This window comes from Rosa chinensis, chromosome 2 (genome assembly GCF_002994745.2).
Source record: "Rosa chinensis cultivar Old Blush chromosome 2, RchiOBHm-V2, whole genome shotgun sequence".
Lineage (NCBI taxonomy): Eukaryota > Viridiplantae > Streptophyta > Magnoliopsida > Rosales > Rosaceae > Rosa > Rosa chinensis.
Window position 1 is genome coordinate 45,491,520 of NC_037089.1, and position 26,516 is coordinate 45,518,035.

A 26,516-nucleotide genomic window follows, 5' to 3' on the forward strand; every position below is an offset into this window, starting at 1 on the left:
GTTTTCCTCCTTCAATGCCCTTAGATCCTCCTTGATGGTGGAATGAATGGATTATGAACTTGTTGATGTTGATGATGAATGGAATGGTGATGAAGATATAATGCTTATTTGGCTAATTTTGAGTAGAAGTGATGGAGTTTATGGTGGTGGAAGATGGTAGTTGTGGTGGTGGTGATAGAGGAGATGGAGTAGTAAGGGAAGTATGGATATTATGGGTTTGGATTTTGAGAGATCGAGATGGAGTTTTTGTTGTGGAGATAGAGAAAAAAAAATGTAATGGGGTGGAATGGGTGATTCCTCAAGAGTGTGATGAAATGATGCTTATATAGAGAAGAGAGAGATGAGTAAAATGAAGAATAATGGAAGCAAAAGAGAGCAGCTCAAGCATTGTAAGAATCATGGAGGTGGAGCATGAGAGTGGTAATAGATCTTAAAAACAAGGGAAAAGACTATGGAAGAGATGGAATAAAAATAGGGAAGTAATGATGAGCTATTAGAGTGTAGAGTAGAAAAATAGGGCTAAGGGAGAAGAGAGGAGCAGCTAGCTCTTTATTATGCAAGGGAAGCATGAAAATGAAAAGTGTTGGAGTAGGTTTGGTAATATGGAGAGAACATGATGATTACACCCTAAAACATGGAAGGATTTTGGGTGATGATAATGGACTTTCTTCTCCTTTATTCCTTCAATTGAATCTCTACTGAGACTTCGGAATTAGGCTTCAACTTCTTCACATCAAATGTTCCTTGATAAGTGTAAATCATTCTGGTAAAATTTCAGAGCTTAGTTCACCATGGTTTGGCAGGAAATTTTGCCGGAATCCATACAGGTCCGGTTTTACTGTTTTCATCTTTTAGTCAGAAACTTGGACGAATCTTTTGAAGGCTTTCCACTCTGAACTAGCTCTTGCACTCTGTATAAGAAATGATCCTTAGGATATCTAAAATAGATTTGGAAAGTTTCAACTCATTTAGAGATCTTTTAGTCAGGTTGCCACCCATCCTTCCTTGTCTAGCTTGCTTTCTTCTAGTCGGAGTAGGAAAATGCACTAAGGTTGACTTTTTAGTGCATTTCCATGTTTTCTCCATCATTTCCTAGCATGATAAGGAAAACATATTAAATATAAATAAATAAACACAAAGGTTAAGCAAAAGTACAAGATTAGGGAAATAATTACTATGTAATTATGGACCTAACATTAACTGATCATAATCACTCACTAGGCCAAAGACGTGATGTCCCGATATATTTGCCTATATAACTACTGTGACGCCAGATCCGTAGACCGAAAACATTTAAAAAGTCTCACATGACTCAAAATGTTACACCACAACTCAAAAGTCTCAAATGACTCAAAATGTGACACCAGGTCACACAAACCAAAAAAACTTCTTCTTTTTTTTAGAAAAGAAATTGCATTAACTACGCAATTGAGATGTTCACATAAGCTATAAGTACTTCGGATAGCCATTGTGATCCATCCTCAATCCAAACTTGAAATGCAAGATACATAAGCGCATTCTTAGCTAAATAATGCGCTGCCTGATTACATTTCATAGGGATATAAATACAAATAACTTATTGGAAGAAGTGGAAAAGTGTCTTCACTTCTTCTACTAAAAGGCCATCAATTGACCAATCTGGGATGTCACCATTTAGTTCATTGATCACCACTTGTGCATCCATTTCTAGAATGATATGAGCCGAACAAAAACCTGCCTGCAGCAGCTCTGTAGCCTTAACACTAAATTGGCCCGCCATACCTTTAGAGACTGGAATAAGGAGTTCCCCATTTTCATTGCGTAAAACTGCTCCCAAATCTTTCAAGCCTACAACAATATCTAATGCTCCATCTACATTTAATTTCAAGAAGGAGAAGGAAGGCTTCGACCAATATTGTGGACAATTCATAATAGAGGAGGATTGAATTGAAACATCACGAACCGACCGGAGTTCTTGAAACAAGGTTTGAATTTAAGAAAATAAAAACTGGGGATTAATGTATTTATTATGGAATAGCTCCTCATTCCTGGCCTGCCATATTCTTCGACAAATCAACACCACCAAAGCCAACTCTGTTTGTGAAAGAATAGAAGAAGCAAAACGGAATAGGTCTACAAAAGTTCCAGTATTCCAATTTCCAACAGCCTTTTTGAAAGGAGTAAGCACCCAAACTTGCCTTACTTTTGTACAAGTCCATAAAGCATGAAGAGTAGTCTCTGAATACAATTTGCAGTGAGGACATAATGGAGAGGAAAGTAGATGTCGTCTAAATAAGAGAAAGCTGCAAGGAAGAATACCCTGAATTGCTCTCCATAAGAAGATCTTTGATGCTCCTAGAATTTGCAGACGCCAAACCAACCTCCAGATGGGATCAGCCTGAGAAACTGAGGTACTTTCACCACCCAATGCTCTAGTCTTCATTTCTTGAGCCACATGATAACCACTACGTATTGTATACATACCTCTAGAGGTCTAATGCCAACACAACTGATCCGGGACTGGAAATAAAGGTAAAGGGATTAAAAGAATAGCATCAGCTTCAGTGGTCTAGAAGGATTTGATAATCAGTTGATAATTCCACAAACCATCATAAGTTATAAGGTCAGACACCAAAGTAGTGAGAGGTAAGCTTGGTGGAGAAACCACTTTGAAAGAGTATAAGATTGGAATCCAAGCATCAGTATAAACAAATATGGACCTTCCATCACCAACCCTCCATCTAATCCCTGACACCAATAAATCTCTTCCCCAAAGCAAAGATCGCCACAGAAAAGAAGGAGAACAGCCAACTGGCGCTTTCAAGAAAGATGAGTGTGGATAGTACCAACCTTTAAATACTTGAGACACTAGCAAATCAGGTAGAGAAAGCAACCTCCAACATTGTTTAGCTAACAAGGGTTGATTATAGTGCACAAAATCTCTGAAACCCAAACCATGTTTCAATCTACTTTGACATAATTGAGTCCACCGAAGCCAATGAATTCCCCTCTTCCCTTTCATTACCAGAACTGAGCCGCTAAACCTGCCATTTCATGACATAAATAAAGTGGCATGCGAAAGACACTCATAGCATAAGAAGGAACGGCTTGAACCACCGATTTAATTAAAATTTCCTTCCCTACCTGAGAGAGCATTTTCTCTTTCCATCCTGTTATTTTATACCAAATCCTTTCTCTAACAGGTTTGAACAAAGTCCTTTTCCTTCTACCAGTCAAAGTGGGTAGTCCCAAATATTTTTCATGACAATCAACCACAGGAATCCCCAAAAAATTGCCCATAAAATCTACATATTCTGGTTCAATATTCGAGCTGAAAGATAAGGCATATTTTTGGAAGTTGATTTGTTGACTATAGAGGCTTCCTCATAGATGAGAAACAAGTCTTGAAGAACCTGGGAAGTATCCTGATCGACTATCAGAAAAAAGTAGGCTGTCATCAGCATAAAAAATATGAGAAACTGGAGGAGCAAACCGGGAGAGGCTAACACCAAAAAAATATTTAAAAAGTCCCACATGATTCAAAATGTTACATCAAAAGTCAAATACTCTTTCAACACAATAAAACAACAAATACATGATATATTGTACCCCGCAAAGGGTAAATGCTCAAAACAATAACGTGAATAAAATCACAATTTATTATGCATATCACCATGCCACGCCATCAAGATATATATTTCACATAAAAATATACACACACACACACGTAGTCATCCACTCAAGAATGCCATTAATACCAACTATAGTCCACAATTGCAAAACTCGAAAAAAAAATTTATTTTTATAATTAAAATCTCATTTTGCTTACCTATGAACCGTAGCAGATCAAGTTCATATAATTTAAAATAAATATTTATTTCTAGAAAACAATTTCATAATTTAGTGATTAAACCGAACAATAAAGGAAACTTTATTCATAAATGAACCTTGTGAGATTTAGTCACCTCTAAATCTCGCTGCATCTTCTCTTATAGCCGAGATAAAGTATAGAACACACTCCGTCAATCACCTAAGTAAAATAAAGTCTCAACTCAGCACACGATTAAAACAAAAGCAGTTACGGTTCAAAACTTGCAGTTGAACCCAAAACCGAAGATTTCGTCGATTGAGACAAACTTTCTCCGAGACCTCCCAAGGTCTTCAGAACACTTTAAGGATCAATTTCTCAAAATTATAAGACGATCCAACGATCGGATCCTCATGAATCACAAACCAAGAAAACTGAAATTACGTTAAATCTAGCATGCTTCAAATGATTATGACATGACCCCATGATATATTAACAAGCTCGTATCGACGAGTAGGTACCTGGCCAAATGCGCCGCCAGCAATGGTTGAACGTGGGCTCCACATACCATAGGCAACCCCAAATTGGGTCATGCAACCTATACCAAAATGTTCATCTCAACATGTACAACAACGTACTTTCACAACTAACACAAAGTCTGAATCAAAGCCATTTGGCCTGAATTTACCTCGAAAATTCAAAAAATCAGTGAAACCCTAGAATTTCAAATCCTCAATTCGACCTCCACACTTCAAATAGCTTCAAGCCGCTTGGTAGGAAGCATATATGTCTCCTGGGCTTGAAAAGCCCCCAAGAATTGACGCTGGAAGTGGCCGAAATCATGAGTTCTGACTTGACCCCGAAGCAACGTCGCCACCACCCTTCTCCGCCTTGCTACGCCTTCTATAGCCCAAATCGTGCCACAAAGCTGCCACAGACTTGAAGAGGGAGGAGAGACGAAGCGATTGGGACCTGTGTTGCGACCAACGGTGGCCGAACGGCGGACTTATGACCGGACAAAAGTCGGAGGCGATTTTCTGCTTGTGTGTGTGTGAGAGAGAGAGAGAGAGAGAGAGAGAGTGCTCAGTTTCCATTTTTGGAAACTAGGGCATTTTGTAATTTTCTGAATTTTTTTCCTTTATACAAAAATGGAAACTTTTTCCATTAGCCATAACTTCTTCATACAAACTCCGACGCGCTCTTCAATTTTTGTGAAAGAAATTTTCATAGAATCCTAACGTATAAAAAGTTAACCCTTGAATCAAGCCATTCCGAGCGAATAATTGTTTGAAATAATTTCTATTTCTCAATCAATCATAAGAACAAGGCACCTAAACTATAATTTGTACCAACTGAGACTTTTATTAATTTCACGCAAAATATAAGAAATTAATACGAAAATCTAGGTTATTACAAACATTCAATGAGAGTGTTATAAATATTATATGTGTGTGTGTGTAGTTATCCACGTAAATACGCATTAGTTATGTCTTTATGATGTAAACCTTAACTTCTATATAAAAGGGTCTAATGAGAATAAATCACATAATTCTACTTTTCTCATATATTTTGTCTTTTTATTCTCTCTCTATTTTTCTCTAGTTTATGTACCTAATGTTATTTAATTTTAATTAATTTTTGTTATTAGCCCATGGTACAATATTATTAGCATTATCATCACAAATAAATATCAAAATCTCCTTCCAAATCAATCACGCATGATGATTAGAAAGGATCGATAATGGAAAAGAAAAGGTTTTTTCCTACTTAAAAGCGTCAAAGTTATAAGCCGATGAGGTATGTCTTGTTGGTTATTTGGAATAACTTACACAACGAATGTTGTACGATCAAGTCATTTCTACTAAAAAGAAAAAAAAATTAAGGTATTGCACGTGTAGTTAGTTAGGTAGACTGAAAAAAACAAACAAAGTCAATATAAATATCTTGACATACACCAATTTGAAATTTCTAGTTTCGCTCTTGGAGACATCGTACCTGAAAGATCATGCTACCATGTTCTTTTATCTTTGAATCAAGTGACCCACAAGGAAGTGGTGCGTTAAGCAATCGTGTCGGGGCCGCCTAACAAATCCATATCGACGTTGGCTTTGTCAAAGACCACCAATACTAAACTCAGTCTAGCTGATCGAGTCCATCCTAAGATCTGGGGAGGTGCTAGGGCATGGAGGCTACAGAGAAAATGAAACCATAACAGACGTCTTTTTTTATTTTTATTTTTTATTTTTATTTTTTTAAAATATGGTGCCTAATGAAACTTTCTATTCCCTCAAGCTCGATGAGGTGTTGGATACTGCTGCGCGGTGTCGAAATATTTTTTTTTTCTCTTAGTCTTCTTTTATGTTCCAAAAAGAAAGATTATGTTAGTAGAGGATAAGACTCCTGCATATTTTGGGAGCTATCTGGAATGGCAAATTCTTAGTAAATTTCTTTTGCTGAGCGATGATTCAAAGTCCGCTTCCTCCCTTCAAATGGAACTTCAATTAGAATAATTAATCGAGAACACCCCGTAGCGGGCAATAATTATTTGGCTTGTTTCTTATGCTTAACAGCTAGACTGAATCTTCCTTGTTTAATACCACATCAATAGTGACTAAATATTCTTCCTTAAATTAGAAGTTGGAAGATAGGTTGTGCAGGTTGCATCTTGCAACATTCAAAAAAAAAAAAAAAAGATGCAAAATGAATATTTAAAAGCAATCAATCCGAACTTTGGGTTCTTAATTCAAAACATTAAAATGAGTTTAAAATTATCTCACTTATCCAAATAATAAATTTTTTATTCTCACCTACACAATTTAACAGCAAATGACCATTTTGCCCTTAACCTAATTAAGAAACTATATCATGTCACTCTTTATCTCTCGCCTCCTCCGATCCGGTGTCTCTCTGTCTCTCTCTATCAGATCGTTTCCTCTTCGCTTTGAGTCGTCGCAGTCCATGCTCCAATGGCGCCGCCGATTGTGATCATGCTCTCATTTCGGTGAAGCGTACTCTCTCTCTCTCTCTCTCTCTCTCTATCAGATAGTTTCCTCTTCGCTCTGAGTCGTCGCAGTCCTTGCTCTGATGGCGTCTCCGATTGTGATCGTGCTCTCATTCCAGTGAAGTGTACTCTCTCTCTCTCTCCCATTTTCGGTTCTCCGAGCGATTCTCGATCAAGTCCAGCTTACTTGGTCTAAATTCGACAATGACGACTCCGAAGCAGTCGGTGGCAGTGGAGTTAGCGTCGTCTCATCCAAAAACAAAATGGAGGACTCTTCGGAAATATTAATAAACTCGCTCCAGAACTCTGCCGTTCGGGTCCCCTACGACGTGTCATCTGTCTGAGACCTCACGCCTGCCACTTTAGTCTCAATCACAGCTAGTCCCTCAACCTCATCTCCTAAACGTCGTCGTTTTCGACTTACTTCCCGATTCCTCCATCGCTAACCAGTTCAACGTCTGTATGGACATGGCTTTCAGGATCATCAGCCTCGGCTACCCTAGCGACGTGAGCTTCCACAAGGTACATAATCAAGAAATTGACTTGAATATATTGAATTCGATTATGTTTTTGAATTAGAAGTATGTGAAATCACGTAACAGATAGATGGATCAGATCTTAAGCTGTAGATATTTTTGACCTCATCGAAGGTGGAGGAGCAAAAACCGGTCCAATTCAGTCCTCGTCTCCTCTCTTTTTTTTCTTTCTTTTTTGGTAAAATGGGGGCAGAAGACCAAGAAGGAAAGAAAAAAAAAAAGGTTTTACTGTCTCCTAATATAATATTTATTGGGGGGCAATAAACGTTTATTACACCTCAATATATCTTTTAATTGATGTAATCTCCTCATTTTTTTTTCCTTAATTAAGTTTCATTTATCTAATTTTAAAGAGATTAGTTCTCATTCCAGCGACATAAAAGTTTGTTAGGGGCAATAACCTCTCTGGTGACCTGTGAGATCTCCGACGATCTCTTTGAGAACCTCCAGCAAAGTTTCATACACTTTTATTGACCCCCCTAATAAATGTATATTGGAGGGCAATAAACCTCTCCGGTGACTTGTAAAATCTCCAGCGACTTTTTTGGGGATCTTCGGCGATATTTTCAGAGAAGTCTGGCAGCCGGTGACCGGATTCTAGCAACTTGAGTCCAACAACAGGTGATGGGACTCCGGCGAAGTCTCCTTTGACCTCTCTTCTCACTCTCTATCTCTCTCTCTCTCTCTCTCTCTCTCTCTCTCTCTCTCTCTCTCTCTCTCTCTCTCTCTCTCTCTCTCTCTCTCTCTCTCTCTCTCTCTATATGTAACAAAGAGGTGAGGACAAAATAGTCTCAAAAATAAACAAAACCAAAAAAAATATTTTTTAAATGGGTACTAGGAATACCTTATTATAGTCTTTATGGGGAAGTGGGAACAAAATAAATGGATGGTGTAAGGGGGAAAAAGTTTCTAAATTAGGGTAAATGGTCAAAAACCCCCAAACTTATATATATGGCTAATGAAATTTTAATTTCTGCATGCATGCCAATTGGAAATTGTCTATGAGAAATTTTATTCACACACCTTTAAATACTAAATATACATTTTTTTTTTTCATATGCCCAACATCTTATTTTATATTTATATAAAATTACCAAAGGAGACATTTATATCAAAAATTGAGAAACATAGTTGGAACATATATATTTTATTATTTTGTCAAGCTAGTATGATATCAATATATATGAATATATGGCTAATTAGTAATTGGAGGAGTACTGGCGTCTGTTGTTCACTAGCTTGGTTCTAAAGTCAACAAACAATACTCGATCTTTTCGTTTCCTTATTTGGCTATGTTGTTAATTATCAAGTGCATATAATGAAAAAATATATTGATAGATGCTCTTGAAGCAAATCTGCTTTTTCCTTCAAAATAAGGCTCACTTGGTGTATAGTGAACCGAATATATAAGTATGGTATTTTGATTCTGTAAGGTGATTAAATAAAGGAAATTTATTTTGAGTTGGAAGATGGAACTAGTAATACCTGGCTTGTGTGTGCTAAACCTGTTATTGTCTTTTTGAGATTCAACTGTAAAGTTTTGAATATGAAACACATAATGGTTGAATTGACAGAAGGACAAGTACGTTTAAATTAATGGCTTGTGGGCATAAGGCCAGGCAGATTTTAGCTTGACAAGTTGAACATAGCAAATTAATGTTTTGTGTCTCCAGCTCCAGCGTCTTCTAGTAGCTGGTTCTCTTTTGTGTTTGCAGTTTTTCTTCTGTTGTATTTTTCTTTGGTGTTATTTTTGGTTGTTGCCTTCGTTTATAAAATTTTCAGTTGACCAAAGAGGAAAAAAAAAGAGGGATATTTAGTGGATAGATATGGTGCATTGTGAATGAGGATAGTTTAGGAAGCTTAATCCTAAGCTTTTGGTAAAATGTTAAAATAAAAAGTTAGGAAGTGGTGTATTCTCACAAAAAAAAAAAAAGTTAGGAAAGTAGAAGATGTGTATGTATTATTTAGCAATATGTGAATAAAATTTCTCATTGTCTATATATCTAGAGAAAAGAAAAATGGCATATCATTCAGTTTCATTGGGATGATCGTAGCCGCGCTCACAAGGGTATCCCCAGATCAACTTTCTTAGGCAACAATCCCTAATTTGATTACCTTCATTTTTTTTTAGTTAACTTTATAATCTAACCAGTGAAAATAACTCAAACAAACCTAATTAACTAGCCAAGCTCTTCCTAATCGAAAAAAACTAGTCAAGACTCTTGACTGAAGAATCATACTTTAGTTGATAAAATATTTAACTTAGCTTGTCGGACGAAATTAATTTGGACTTATCAGTCATAAAATCAAGGGTAATTATCACAAATGGTGTCTGAACTTATATTTTTATCACAACCAACACCTGAACTTTTCGATTTTATTTTAAATGGTACCTATCACTAACTTCCGTTAATGTTCCATTAAAAATTGACATGTGCCAAACATGTGGCTTATTTTTCAAGGAAAAATTTGTAAAATTACCTCTTTTTTTTTTTTTGTAATATCACTTATTTTCACTTATATTGTGGCATGTGGCTATAAAAATGACACTATCAAAAGGAAAAACTTTCAACTTCACTCAAAATATGAATGACAGGAAAAAAACGAATTACGAAAGTTTTGATAAGTTTTTGGTTTTAAATGTTTTATAGTTTGTCCAAAAAAAAAAAAAAATTTGTAGTTTTATTTGAAATGTTTTCTGTATCTATAAAACAATTAATTTTTGTTGAAATCTTATTTTTTAAGTTTATTTTCATAAGAGGGTAGGGATACATTTTTAATTGAACTTCTATTTTTATTAACATATTAATTGATCAAAATATCTAGTAAAAAAAATTATTTAAATGGGAATTTTCATCAAACTACTCTTGAATATAGGTTATGTGTTTTGCACATGTTAGTTTTTAACGGAAGATTAACAGAAATTAGTGATAGGTACCATTTGAAATGAAATCGAAAAGTTCAGGTACTGGTTATGATTAAAATTAAAATTTAGATACTATCGATAAGATAAAGGATAAGTTCATGTCTCATTTATGATAATAACTCTAAAATCAATCACTCAGAAGCTTCAAGATCTAAAATCAATCACTCAGAAGCTTCAAGATGCATGTAGCTATAGCTGGCTCTATATAAAGGAAAGAGTACTAATAATTCTGGTTTAAAGTTGGTAGAGGGGAAGGGGAGCGAAAATTTAAAGACGAACAAAGTTGAAGAGGACCCCCCCATCCCCTCCCAAATAGCAGTTAACTTTGACAGCCTCATAATCCCTTCCATTATGGCAATTTTAGTCCAATCATTCAAAAGAAATTATAAAGGGCCATTGCCGACTGTCGGGGCGAAGAATTAAGAGGAAGAAAAGAAATTAATAAAGAGATTAAAACTTCAGCATCAACAAAAAGGAAAAGGAAAGAGATTCGTGGGGCAAGTCATCCTACAGGAGCCTACAGTGGTGTGTTAGTCCCCAGCTTACTCACATATGCTTAAAATGGAGCAAAATGCCAAACCAATATATTCTCAGAAGGACAGCCATTGTTTGCAGAAACAGAAGAAAGCACTCAACCCTTGCAAAACGACAAGTCCATCCATCGATCTATATGGCACAATGGGTTGTCCATTGATTAGTCGGTAGGGGCGAAGAACCTGAGAGAGAGAGAGAGAGAGAGAGAGAGAGCTTCTCTACCTCAGTTATCACAGATATAACAGAAACAACCACCACAGATAAAATTTATGTCACTCTCTTCATTTCTGTGACACGTCTTATACCCTTATTCAAAGCTCAAACATTGTCAAGTACGTATGTAGTTTCTCTATAGATGGATAAATACGTATACATACATGCGTATCTGTAAGAAAATTAAACTTTGGCCGATGTATTTGAAGAAAAAAATGTGCAAAACAGAAGGAAAAATATTCAAAAAGCGTACGTATCTAGTTGAATTTTGTATTGAACATGTGATTCTTCCTCTGTAGCATGTTCGTCCTTTTTGAGAAACGTTTTCACAAGACAACATTTTGCGTTAGTCTTCTACGATTATGCTAGCAAATGAGTGAATAATTCTGAAGAAAATAAAACAAATTAGGCTTAATTTCATTATTATTTCATACGAAGAATATACTTGACTATTTTAATTTAAAATTTCCTCCAAAAGGGTTTAAGTAAAGGTAACCCAGAAAGAAGGTTTGAACCTTTTTTTTTTCCCAAAACTTTTTGAACTTATCTGGCTTAGCTAGAACAATTATGGGGTGCCTAGAGGCCGAGGCTTTAATTAAAGAGAAGTTGGCTATTATTAGCTTTGCACACGTTTGTGTGTCACCTAACGACAAACATGTCTGACATCATTCATTCATTTCATGTATTGAATCATCGAGATACTATTTAGCAACTACTCTCGCTACTCTTGTAAGTTGGGTGATTTTGATAGATTGCTAAATGCACTATTAAGACGTGCACAGTAAAGTTGAGCTTTATGTTTTCTTTCTCTCTTATTAATTAATCCAAAGAGAATGAATATTCAACCGATAGATTACCTAATCCTTTTAGCTAGCTAGTTACCAACAAGGCTTTTGTCAAACATGATTCTTGTCTTACTGCATTGTTAAGTAAAGAATAAGAACTGCAAACAATCTTGGTTGTCGTAATGCGAAGGGATCGGAGGTTTAATTGGCGCTAGAAAGTTCTTGCAAGATGATGAATTGCTTGAGTGAGATTCTATCTTGATTTTCATGTTGAAAGTTTAGATCTCGAATAGTGACTGAAACGCACTCTTGTCTCCCTTTTTGTTAGGTATAACATGTTTAAAAACTATATTAATTGAGTATCATATCACCAATAATAATCACAGTTAAACATGTAGCCAGATTTTAAGTATAATTGATAAGTGTGTGATGAGACACATTATCTCGGAGATGGTAACTAATATTATTTCTATTAATATCTATTTCACCTGAAATCACCAATAATAATCACAGTTAAACATGTAGCCTCAGATTTTAGGTATGATTGACAGGTGTGTGATGAGACGCATTATCTCGGAGATGTTGTTTTTAACTCTGAATTTAATATGAAATGACAACCGTGATAATGAATAATGATTTGTGAAATTGTAAATAATAAAAAATGGTCGATGGTGAGAGTAAATGTGTTATCGTGAAATTTAAGTATTATTGACAAGCATGTGCACGATCCCGACACAGTTCCTCATAGAGAATAACTAAAATATTTTCTATATCTAATCGTATGAAAAGAGATATGATGGGGATAAGAAAGTAAACATGGGTAAAGATTCAAACGTAATCAAAGAAGAGGAACAAGGGAGAAAAGTGGTGCAGCTTTTAAAACAAAAGCACCTTCATCTTCCTTGTTGAAAACTTGTACATAAAAGATAAAAGCTTCATCTTGAAAACCACTAGCGAGAAGAAAAGTTATGACCAAGACTTCCAGTCTAGAGTTTATTGTCATGCATTATCAGCACATGCTTCTAGGTAGCCTTTAAAAAACTATGTCAGATCCAACATACATGCAATGGCTTGACGAACCACGTTGATTAACATAAGAGAAATCGTGAAGTCTAGATGTGTACTGTTTTTTTTTTTTTTTTCCTTCTTATTATTATTATTTTTTTAACACTATAGCATCATATGACTTAAGTATGTGTGATATTATTAGACGCATTTCAATGTACAAATTAGATATACATGAGTCTGGATTTATCTTTTGGCACAGGCATATATAGCAACTCAATCTTTGGAGTGAAAAGGGTCCCTCCTGATCGATCTAGAAGAGTTTTGAAATAAGACATATATCCAGCAAGATTCCGATTCGTCCAGAGTGGAGTTCTGTCAAATGGAATCGACATTGTATGATTCATACTTTCACCTCCAAAAGTTTAAAAAATTACATATGGGTTAATAAGAAGACCTAGGGTTCAGATTCTGGCATAATTTATTTAAAACCGTACATTTACGTGCTTTAAGAACAATGATGATCAATCTTCTCAGACTGAAAAATATAAAGGTTCGCAATCTTCGTACTCTGAGCATATAAAAGGAGGTCCTGCAAACAATAGTGGGAATCATCGACATTAATTTCCAGATTTATTTTTTTCTTCTGTTTCTGTAGGTCTAGAGATAGATCGATGTGATGGTATTCACCGGAAGCCGATCAAACAATAATATATATATATATATATATATTTATTTATTATGTGTGTGTATTGATGGAAGTAGAAAGAAACAAAAACGTACGTAGTATAATGGGCAGAAACTATTCCTCCTCCGACAAGGTGCATGCGTTCATGTCAATCCATAAAGTCATAATTATTGTGGAGGTACTTAAACAAGAGCACGAGGATGATGCATCATAAAAAGAAAGGAATGATTAACAAAGACAAAAACCAAATATCAAACATTTGAAAATGGAATCTTTGCAATTTCACCATTTTGTGTTTCGACATTTTTGGACATGCCAGAGCTCAGAGGAGGACTCCCGCCCATTTTAATTGATCCGTCTCTTCTTGGATATAAATGGATGAGAATGGAAAGTCTCTCTCTCTCTCTCCTTACTTCTAGCAGCTAGCTAGGCAATTTTAAGTAGTATATGTTGAGATCAGAACCAAATCCAAAATTTACCATCTCGTGATCGGACTTCCCAATCAACCCTCCTTATTACTTGATCATTTTGAGTTGGATGTTACTTTAAAACTTTGTATTTTTACGAATCATTCAATCTAAACACAAATTTAGTTCAAGTTTGGAGATGATTATATGCACCCACAGTGCAAGTGCACTGACAGTTATTTTAATCTCTAAAAAAATAACAGTCACTCATCTAATCAACTTATTTATATATTTTAATATAAAAAAATTACATCAATTCATATTGTAAGAGTGACAGTACACGAAATACACTCCCGTTAAGGTTTCCGATATAGAGTTTAAAGAATGTTTGATAAATAATGGGCCGGATTTACCTAGAGATCCATATTCATTTACACATTATTTAGAGCACTGTATCCAATCACTCGATCAACAGGAGAGTTACATGTATTGGGGACTGGGATAATCTTTGGTCAAATTTGAAGAAACCTATTTTGTCTGGGTCAGATATGCAAAGCTGCTGCGTACATAATGTTGCAGTAATAGCATTACATAATTCCACCAACTTTGTCCCCTCTCCTTGCAATTATTAGAGACTCACACAAGAGATGAGCTGAGTTTCTGTACTTGTACTGTAATTTATTTCACATAAGCGTGTGCATTTGTGTACCCAAAGTACAGTACTAACATACATTAGCAGTAGAATAGAAGTTAACAGCCACCAAACCGTCAAATTTGGGCTGATTAATGTCAAACCGATCAATTTGAGTTCTACTTTGGGTTGGGGATTTGGCCAACCTGGTCCAAAAGAATGTTTCTAACTTTTAGAGCATGTAGACCTCTCCAAAACACACATGAATCGCATTATAAAACTAGGATATATTTTTTATGCTGTGCCTGCATTATTCAAATAAGAACTGAACTAATCTCTTTACCATCCTGATTTCTTCTTCTTCTGACCGCCAATGGAAGGTGATAAATCAAACTAAAAGTAAATGATTATTATAGAATGAATTTAGCTATCAACAATCCGCCGAATTATTTAATTGAATCCGAAATTATTATCAATCGGCTAGCTATCAGTATAATAGTTATAATGTCTTATGACGCTGAATAAAGTCGATCAAGTTCAAACCTTTTTCATTATAAAAATTGAAAAGAAAATAGCTTTTTGCTACCAAATAATTAGGTAGGCAGCCAGTTAGACAGTGAACTGTAGTCTTTTGTTGCGAGATGGGGAAAATTGCGTATTTTTGTGATCAATCAACTAATTAGAAACCGTTAAACATGCCATATATAATTAGTGATCACTAATCCGACGATTATAATTAATCCTTTGACGTACATCAAAAAGGCATCTATCTTTCTTTCCGCGTAGGACCCATTCGATTGGTCGGCTGTCAAATTGACGTGTACCTTAGGTTTCCCTCCCTCGAGATCAAATCATGGCAACGTGGAATTAACTTGTATGTGAGCTCAATCAACCACATTAGGTTTAGTGCCAAAACTTCATCACATGCACGCCTAACCTAATATTAAAATCTTTCTTTTCAGTTCTAAAGCACAAGTTAGGAGTCCCGCAATAGGTTTAATTTGGGATCAAATATTAAAACTAACGAACTTGCAAGTAAAATGCGATACTGATCAGTTGCTCATATTAATGCTTCAAGGATCAACAAATATTCCATCGGGCGTAGCTACCATAATCCAAGATAACGGGTAGCTATCTTCTAAATTCAAGACATTTCTTTCAAGCATATCTTCCAAGAGGCTAATATAATAACAATTAAATGAACAAATGCAGACTGCAAATTTTTGTTTACTTTAATCAATTTGATGTGAAAATTTCTTCTTATGTTCTCTTTCATAAGTGTATGTATCAAATCCCAACATGATGTAAGTCCTAACTTATCTCAGACTTAAAAAAGAATAGAAAGAAAAATAACACGATTGCCCTAAGCGATTCATTTTTCCAATCAACTTATTTAAAATTTTTTCTTTTTCAAGTCTCTTAACTTTTACATTATTAATTAAGTCAACTAACCAATATGTCACGACTCACTGAAAATTTATTTGAAACTTATGACCTCTACTTTTATTTCCTTTCTATTTTATGCATTTGAATCACTGAAGTAATGAAACTTGAGAACAAAAGTGTGGAAGTGGTTCTTACGGGGTTGATATTCACACTTTATGAGTTGTCATCAATTCTACATTCACTTATAAAGCGTACAAATTGAGTATATTCATAGAGAAATTCTTGGGTAGGGACTGCCACGTGGTAGGGCAGTGAGGCCCACCAATCAAAACTAAAAAAAAAAATTCTTGTTCCAAAACTGTCCTCAATTTGCAAGGTAAAATACCCAAAGTACCCCCTGCTAGACAGTGATTGGAGGGCCGCACTGCCCCACCACGTGTCAGCCCTAACTAAGACCTTCTCATATTCATATTCACCTTATGGTTATCAACATAACTACAATTACACAGGTCTTTAGATTCTTTTCTTATAAATCAAGAATTAATTAAGACGCTACACCAAAATAGGTATTGTCTCAGTATCGACATAACTCAAGCCGTTAGAAATTTGGACAACAACTATGTTAGTATATTAGGTCAAAAACTTGATAACCAACTTAATCGTCATCATCATCCATTCACTTATATGTAACTTCATTTTACACGTACATTATAACTTAGACACTATAGGGATTGTATCTCTAATTGATTAAGATCAATGAAGGTCTAAGTCAAAGTTTCGAATAAGGAGTGAAACCATAACTCATTAAGATAATTTAAAGTAGCTGCCGAACCACAATATTAAATTAGTTAAAAGTATTTTTAGCAGATTTCCTATCGTGGTTTTTAATTATTTTTGAGAGTATGTTTAGTTTTTTTTTTTTTCCTTCTGTATTATAGGGAAGCAAAAATAAAATATTTAGCCACTTTTTCTTCTCCAACTCTAACAAATTTCCTATTTTACAAAAATTTCTAAAATCTCTATAATTATTTTTTAAAATTTTAGGAATTGCTGTAAATTTAAGAAATTTGATTTTTTATTTGGGTCCTTGACCCAAAGCACCAAAATAGACTAAAATGATCTCACTTACCCCAACAAGTGATTTTTGTTCCCACTAACCCAATGTAAAAGGAAAATACACTTTTAGGCTCAACTTAATTATCAAATTACGTTAATACCATTGACAATCTCTTTTCACCCTCTCCATTTCGACTTTGCCCGATGGAAACTCTCTCTCTCTCTCTCCCTCGGTGCAGATCGCCAGTGCTGGAATCTATCCTCGTTGCTGCCCCTGCTTTTGCTCGCTATTTCTCTCTCTCTCTCTCTCTCTCTCTCTCTCTCTCTCTCTCTCTCTCTCTCTCTCTGTGTACAGATCGCCCGCATCTGACTCTCTCTCCTCATCACCGCATCGTTTTTGATCGCTGTGATTTTCTCTCCGTGCAGATCGCCAACGCCGGACTCTCTCCTCATCGCGGCCTCATTTTTTATCACTGCGATTTTCTCTTGGCTCAGATAGTCGGTGCCGGATTCCCTGCCACGTGCTCTCTCTCCACCCTTGGCTCCGTCATCGTGGGCGGCTTTATCGTCGTGGGTGGCTTCATTGTTGTGTCCTCTCGCCTGTGTAAGCTCAATTTCGTTATTTCCCATTGGATTTTGTCTCACCGCCACTCGCCTGAAGACGACATTCGGTGGTCTGCAACCAGGAAGAAGGGAGAAGGGGGACGTAGGTGCCCAGATCATTTTCTAGGTGCCCAATCAAATTTTTTTTTTTGTGTTTTTTCTTTTGTAAACTGTGGACAGAATGAAAGAAAAATAGAAAAGAAAAAACGTGTTATTATCTCATAATATAGGGCTATTGGGGGCCAATAGACTTCTATTGGGAGGCAATAGACATTTTGAATTGATGTAATCTCCTTGTTTTTCTTCTTTAATCAAACCTTTGTTTGTCTAAATTTAGAAAATTAGTTCCCATTCTAGCGACTGAAAATTCTATTAGGGGAAAATAGACGACTATTGGGGGGCAATACATGACTGATGACTAGTCTATTGGGGGGCAATAGACGTCTATTAGGGGGCAATAGTCTATCGGGGCAATAGATGTCTACTGGGCGCAAAAAAAAAAAAACTTTTCCGGTGAGATTTTCAGCAAATTCCTGTGGGCAAAGGCACGTGACAGGATTCTGGCTGCCGGTGACCGAAATCCGGCAATCCGGTTACCTGTGACCGAACTCAGGCGGCCGGTGACGGGGCTCCGGCGAAGTCTCATATGGTTTCTCTCTCTCTAAGTAATAAAAGGTGAGGGTAAAATGGTATTAAAAAAATTTAAAAAAAAAAAAAACTTAATGAGGTATTAGGGAATACCTCATTAGAGTCTTTTGGGTAAGAGGGAATTAAAAAAAACTTAATAGGGTAAGTGGGAAAAAATCTCTAAAAATGGGGTAAATGGTCATTTTCTTTCCTCACTATCCCCAAAATGGGGATAGTTATAGGGAATCTGTTGGAGCATAAGAAGCTCATTTTTCACTAAAATAAAGAAAAATCAAAATATGGGATAGCCGTTAGAGTTGCTCAAATGACTATTCATTTAACTTTTGGTTATCTCGCTCCTAAATATAACAGGCGAGATAAAACTCTCTACTATTATTATTAATTTAAACAATTCATTTTAAGTTGTTCTATGTAATTTATAATAACATTTAAACTACATTTCTACATTTTATAAAACTAGCCAAAATAGAGAGAATTTGTGTAGATGTATTTTTAAAGTGACTAGCCAAAATAACTTTTTAACTACTTAGATAAAATTTGACTAAAAAATAGATAGAACTGCTAATTAGGGGGGTGGCTATAGCCAGTTTTCTAGTAGTGTAAAGCTGCTACAAGCAGAATAGTAGCTCCTAAAATTTACACACATACTTTAAGAGGAATAAGTTTGTTATTAGCCATGCACTAAACAAGAATAATAGAAGAGAGTTCAATTTAAATTTGAGACGTGGCAAAGAAAGAAAGAAAGAAAATAAAGAAGAAAAACCGAATGCATGAACATGCCCAAAAAAGTTATGAACTAATTACAGCATGAGTTCTGAACAGGCTGTAATTCATTGTTTATGAATATATATATATTTAATAATAATGTAGGATTCCTGACTTCCTGTGCTCTTTCTGGTTTTGTTTCTTTGACAAAGACATCTTAAAGGTGAGGGCACGAACAGTACTGTATCTTAATAGAAGATCTCAGTCTCATCTACTCTTCCACCGAATAAGTCACCGAATAAGTCAAATTAATTTTCATAGTACATAATAAAGCGAGTCCCCAAATCTACATAGTACATAACAAACGGAGTCCCCAAAACCTTCATATATACTTCAATGCACTATTATGACAATGGTTATCAAAGAAACAACAAGAAAAGCAGCTGCGGCACTATCATCACTATTATATATATAATTATTTTTCTTTTTTGTTTTCATATGTTATTATGAATACTTTGAAGAAAAAGGAATCTGCACTGCATCCTACATATTAAACAAAAAAAGAAAGAAAATAAACCACATAGAAAAGGATCAAGAAGTTCTCTGGTGAGAACAAGGATACCCTAGCTAGTCTAGGGTTTCAAAAAGGGCTTCTCTGTGTCTGGCGGGTCAATAGTTTTTGGTGTCAATCAAAACCCTAATCGCAGCGGGAGCATGGGTTTTGTTCTTGTTTGGACCACAAAATAATATAGGCTCGAATAAGTATCAACGTAGTTAGTAAATCCCTAATTGTCACTAGCCTTGACAAAGTTGTCTCGTACCATAATTGCAAGCCTTGACAAACATCACGTATGGAATATATGGGAAGTAATGCGAATGCTTCTATTAGGGACTATATAATGTTTAGTTAAACTGACTGCATTTATTTTTAACTATATGTATGTTCTGGTGATACTCTAATGAGTATCATGTGTTAGAAATTTACTCTCCGTTGGGTTGTTTTAGAATTTTTTTTTTCATTGTACATGGGTCTAGGTTCCAATGTATGTGATGATTTCGTGTTGACCAATTGGTTACTAAATAATATTATTCTTTATGCTCAAGATAGAAAAAAATACGTAGAAAGAAACGCATGTGGTCAGAATTATATCGTCAACCTTCATTAAGTTATCTTTCCAATAAAATGAACCGTGTATCAGCAAACATGAAACAATTTTATGCATTTAAAACTTAATATTTATTAATTTTAAAATTTAAGTACAAATGCAAAGAACTTACGGAGAATAATCTTACCCTAAACTTTAAAGAATCAATTTCATTGTCCTATAAAAACTCTAAACTCTAAACCCTTCAAATTCAATATTTGTTATCTTGGCCATAAAAACTTGATGTGATTAAGGATGTCTGGCTTAAATTTGGGGGATCATGAGATGATTACAAAGTGATGACCAAATTCAAGGAAAATTCTTAAGGCTTTAAAAATTTATAAATGAAACATAAGGCGCGCGTCCATATAAAAGACAAGGACAAATACTTTTGTATGCTTATTGAGGGAAACGTAGCGTTCATGCTAATGGCACTAATAGAAAAAAAAAATAGAAAAAAAAAAGAAAAAAGAAGAAGAAGCAGCACATATAGAAATGAAGAAAAAATTGAAAACAGAAAGCAACTCATATGAATATTGGCCCCCATGGCAGGTCTTCTCACTGGGTCCCATAAAACAATGTGAGAAGAAGATCTCCATCTTCTTCCAAATCCCTCAATCCCCCTCTTTTTAATTTTGCCTCCTCCTAGCCTATTCCTTTCACCTCTCTCAGACCCTCCATTATTTGCTAGCTTTGCTTATTTAGCAAAAAAAAAAAAAATCAAGCTAGTTCATCAGGTTCTCCACTGATCCATCAATCCATCATCGACGATCCATCACTGCGAGATGTCTCTCGAAAGAGGCAAGGAATTCTCAGGAGGAGAAGGATCGTCATCGGGGTACTCGAGTCCGAGTCCCACCGATCATCATGACCAGCAGCAGCAGCCAGCAACGCCCAGCAGGTATGAGTCGCAGAAGAGGAGGGACTGGAACACTTTCGGGCAGTATTTGAAGAACCAGAGGCCCCCAGTCCCTCTCTCCCAGTGCAATTACAGCCATGTCCTCGAGTTCCTCAGGTACCTCGACCAGTTCGGGAAGACCAAAGTCCATCTCCAGGGTTGTATGTTTTACGGCCAGCCGGAGCCACCTGCGCCTTGCACCTGTCCTCTCCGGCAGGCCTGGGGAAGCCTGGATGCTCTCATAGGGAGGCTGAGGGCTGCTTATGAGGAGAACGGTGGGGCCCCTGAGAGCAACCCTTTTGCGAGTGGTGCAATCAGGGTATACTTGAGGGAGGTCAGGGAGTGTCAGGCCAAGGCTCGAGGGATTCCTTACAAGAAGAAGAAGAAGAAGTCGACGGCGACAACTCCGAGCGGGAGCAGCAGCAGAGGCGGAGGAGAAGGACCTGGAAATAGTGATCGTGATTCTTCAACAAGTTCTATCATGCACTTCTCTTGATCGATGCTGGGCTCATTTCAGAATGTGGTAACTCTTCAATAATTAATACATTATCACTAATTGCCTTGGTTTTCTTGCATTCATGGCATGCGTACTACTGCTAGGTGTTTGATAACTTAATTCTAGTGTTGGTCTCATTTCGTGCATTGAGTTCTGGTGGTTGTTTGAATTTAATGAACCTGTCTGAATCATTTTTTCCTCACAATTTTATGTAGTCAAAATCCTTATTAATAAATGAAAACCCCCAATTTTCTAGGTACTACAGCCGGTTGTTTCTGTCATTCTCAACCCAAGAAATTGAAAACCCTAACAATTAATATTATGGGTAGACAAAATTGTATTTTCTGGTGATGATCAGCAGCTCTAACTTACATAACTCCAAAATTAGATTCAATATATGCAGAGAATAGAGTTCAAAAAATCTTCATATCAGAACCAATTAATGATCTCTGCATATATCACACACACCCATGCACAGTGACGATGTGAAACCCACTGTGATTGTCCCACGTTAAATTAATAATTGTTATTTCTTTTGTAATTTTGGCTCTTTTAAGATTCTGCAGATTTTGTTCTGCCCCCACGAATATTGGTCAAGTAAGATATCATCAGAAACTTTCTAATTATGTCAGTATATTACATTATATATTATAATATTTGGACTGGATCAACTAAATGATTGGAATTTCATCATGATTAATTAAGGTTTCCGCAGATCTTCTCATTAATTATGAACTTTCTATTGTTCATAGATTAATAATCCATCTTTTTGTGTATGCTTTATCATTATATGGAACATATATAATTCATTTTGCATTCAAGAAATTAAGGTCATCATTGAGAATCTCTGCAATTTAAATCACCCATGAATCGTTCTGATATCATGATGATCAAAGCCATCCCTAATTTGGTTCTTCCTTGTACCAAATTGTGCTGGATGTCTACACGCAATGGGAACTGTTTAGAACTTGTGTGTGCGCGCATTTACCTTGTACCCAAATTCATGTTTTCCTTGTAGCTATTTTGGCACTTTTCTTTCTGTACGTGCTACTCAAAATATATTTTGTGGGGCAGCAAGTTATTCCATATTTCATGGTCACAAGATTGCTCACTTTTCTAATACTGTAAAATTCTCTTGCTTTTGTTTTGTTTGTTGTTTCTTCTACTGAAAAATTGTCTGAGCTAGCTTGCTTGGGGTTAAATTATGGTATTCACTGGTCTGTTCATGATGATATCTCAAAACCCTATTATCTCACATGTCCTTGTCGAGTCTTCAAGGGGAACCAAATTGATTTCCTAGTATTAATTAACAGCTAATTTATATTTGGGGTTTATGAACTGTTTTCGCGTGTTTGTTTCTTTCTTAAAACTGCATATTTGCACATTACTCTATTAGCTAGAGTACTGAAACTTGGAAACCGCATTTGTTAACATATGTAAATATTTGACAAAGAAAAAATAAATAAAAAATCAGATCAAAGAAAACGTGTTCAACGTCTTCAATATATAAGACAAAGTTCCACGAGGGTTTGATTGTGTTAGCCTAGTTATCAAATGGAAATGTAGAGCTAGCCCTAAGTGTGGTTGGCCCCAGCCAGCTAGCTCTTCTTTATATATCGATCCGCTCTCCATATATGTACAACACTACAACTCATCACTATTAGTACATACTCATGGTCCTTTTAAATTCAATATAATTAGTACATTCATACTATCTATGCCTTGGAGAGATATTTGGTAAATCATAAGGACTGTAATTTGGCGCAACTATTCGTAGTTTCATGCAAGATTTGATGACCGAACCTATTGAGAATTATAGAAAATCCAAAGCCTATATATGTCTGTTCTGGAATGTATGGATTGTTTAAACAGTTTTGTTTTACTGTTCCAACGTTCTGATCACTTTTGCGAAGTCTGCAAGTCCAAGGATTTTATATCACACTGATTCTTCATGCAAACATACATAGATTTATTCATATTTGCATACACCTGGACTCACAGAATGATAGCGTTAGTCTAATGAGTTATGTTCTTTTGCCAAACCATCGCATCACTATTACCTTATTTTGTTGATCTTAGTTCACAGTCTAACATGTTTGACTAGTGAATTTGATACATCATGTATGCATCAAATTAACTGAAATTTGATTTCCTTGCAGGGGTCATTTGGAAAATGAATGGAATATGGAAACTAGGAATTGTTCCAAGGCGAACTACCTTGAAGTTTCAGTACTACCGCTGTTGAATTTCATTATTGTTTTTTTTTTTTTCTCTTTTCTTTTTATAAGAAAGTTGATCTCTAGCTATTTGGTCATGGTAGCTTGCTACCAAGCCACTGCACTAGATGCGCATGTAGAGTCGTAGTAGTTGTTGCCTCAATGCCAAGAATCGATCGGTCTCTTAGGGCATGCCAGCATGGAGTACACAGCAGTCGGTTGTTATTCTTTTCTTTGCAGTTTGGGAATTCAATCTTAAGCATGTATGTAGTAGTAGAGATCAAAACTCTTTATATAGATGTTGGACTACCTTGAAGTTTCAGTACTACTGCTGTTGAATTTCATTATTGTTTTTTTTTTCCTTTTCTTTTTATATAAGAAAGTTGATCTCTAGCTATTTGGTCAAGGTAGCTTGCTACCAAGCCACTGCACTAGATGCGCATGTAGAGTCGTAGTAGTCATCGCCTCAATGGCAAGAATCGATCGATCTCTTAGGGCATGCCAGCATGGAGTACACAGCAGTCAGTCGTAATTCATTTCTTTGCAGTTCGGGAATTCAATCTTAAGCTTGTATGTAGTAGTAGAGATCAAAACTGCTCTTTATATAGATGTTGGTTTATGCTTAATTAGCTGGAATATATTTTCTATCCCATTAGTAATATCACATCATGATTCTCATGTCGTGATGTATTAATACCTCTCATATAAAGTGTAGATCGACAATGCCCTTTGATCCTTTTCAGAATCTTGAATTCTCTTTGTTTTCCTTCTATTCCTCTTTCTCTCCTCTGTGTCTTTGCGGATGCTTTGTCTTTGTTGTAACATGGCTTTAGTTTTTGTTCCTTGTCTTTTAGTCTTTCAGCAGTACGTACTTATTTTTGTTACAATTAGAGCTTCTAATTTGTAATTTTATGAAAGCTTCTATATATAAAGAGCCTCTTCTTCAGTTTTGTAGATCTTCTGCTCTTTACCTTTGATGATGAAATCTTGTGGTTGTTCCACAAAAACTTCTTCTTTCAAGATTTCATTAAGAAGTGCAGATTTCACATCGAAACAACAGAAACCACCCTTTCTGTGCTGCAATTAAGATCAGACCTCTTATAGTCTCATGCCTTGCTACTGGTGCAAAGGATTCATGGAAATCAATTCCAGGTATCTGTGAGTATCCCTTTGCCACCAATCTTGCTTTGTTCTTTTGCACATAACGATCTTGATTCAACTTGGTTTTGTAATTCCACTTTACATCAATGACATCTTTGTTATTTGGTTTGTCAACTAGCTCCCATGTGTTGTTTTTCACAATCACATTAATCTCTTCTTGTATGCAGTCCTCCATTCATCTTCTTTTACAACTTCTTCAAAATGCTCAGGTTTAAATAGGCATGCATTCCAGTTTTCATACATATCCGTCAAAGTTCTCATCCTTACAGGTGTTGAACTAGGAGTTGATTGTGCATTTGAAGATGTTGGTGTGGACTATTGAGGACTGTGAGATGGTGACATTTGAGGTGGATCAAGTTCCAGTTGTTCTGGAACCTCTTGTTCATCTTGAACAACACTATCTTACATAGTATGTTGTAGGATTGAACTTTGATTTCAATCCAAAGATGATCTCTCACTAAAGATAACATCTTTGCACATTATCATGATCAATTGTGTGTGAACTATATCCCATGAACACAAATTTCTCACTTGATTCATCAAGTTTTTGCCTTAGTTCCTTTGGAATATGAGCATAGCACACTGAACCAAAAACCCTCAAGTGATTAACCCTTGGTTTTCTTCCACTCCAAGAATAGCTGTAGTTGGATGCATGTAGTTCCTTGGAAACAGATAATGTAGGGAACAAGTCTCACTCTCAATCTCGAAGGAGAGGGGTCTGTCACACTCTGGGAACCCACCCCACTCCCCCTTATTTTGAATTTATTATAAGAAAAATAAAATTACAAATGTTGGGGGGACCGAACCAAAACCCAACGAATAACAAACAAGGATCATTTGCAAATGTTAATACTGCAAATGTTCAAGTCTTTGATGCCAGAGCCAAGGATCATCATGCAGCTCCATTTTTCTTGCACTCTCAACCACATACTTGAGAGTTAAAGGAAAATTTATGTTCCTTTTCATTTCAACTTCTACCATTAGTTTCTTGCTGCTTGCTCTCTCAAAATTTTTACAAGTATTATCACCAAAGTGCACATGATAACTATGCTCAATGAGCGTCAACACTTAGCAAATTTTGATCAAGGTCTGGAACCAACGTAACATCTCTAATAAACATCTTCCCATTTTTTGTTTGAACAGCAATGCTCCCTTTACCTTTTATATCAACCAACATTACATTTCCCATCTTCACTGTGGTGATGGTATTATAGTTAAAGTCATATAGAAGGCTGACATTTCCAGTCATATGATTACAGCTGCAAGCACTATCAATAAGCAACATATTATTATTTACGAGCACAGTAGCTGCATGGCTAAAGAACATGTTAGCATCACAATGTTCTTCAATGCAGTTAGCTTGTTAATTGCCCTTATAGTTACAATTCTTCTTGACATGACCAAACTTGTTGCAATTAGTATATTTTGGCTTTCCTTTGAACCAACATTCACCAGAGTGTATTTGAACAAATTGGACACTTAGAATAAGTTGAACTACTACTACCATTATTGTTTCTTTTAATTAACTGATTTGATTTATTTTCCCGCTTCTTACCTTTGTTTTTCCAGTTCTTTTTCTGTTTCTGGTTTCCCTGAATACAATTAGAACTAGATAGCTCACTGTTTTTCTGGGTTTGACCTAAGACTTGGTGTTTTAAAAAAAATTTCAGTTGGATTCTCATCATGACT

The 26,516-nt window shown here is 35.9% G+C and overlaps 1 protein-coding gene across 1 annotated transcript; it reads left to right on the plus strand.

Annotated features, from left to right (window-relative positions):
* The first annotated feature begins 20,590 nt into the window (after positions 1–20,590).
* Positions 20,591–24,010, plus strand: LOC112183559 (protein LIGHT-DEPENDENT SHORT HYPOCOTYLS 10). The gene is made up of 2 exons (XM_024321937.2): positions 20,591–21,477; positions 23,610–24,010. The coding sequence occupies exon 1, from the start codon at positions 20,842–20,844 to the stop codon at positions 21,448–21,450; it is 609 nt and encodes a 202-aa protein (XP_024177705.1). The 5' UTR covers positions 20,591–20,841; the 3' UTR covers positions 21,451–21,477; positions 23,610–24,010.
* Positions 24,011–26,516: the final 2,506 nt, after the last annotated feature.

Bases quoted from the DNA above. Each gene is read 5' to 3' on its own strand.
- LOC112183559 (XM_024321937.2), top strand. From the start codon at position 20,842: ATGTCTCTCGAAAGAGGCAAGGAATTCTCAGGAGGAGAAGGATCGTCA.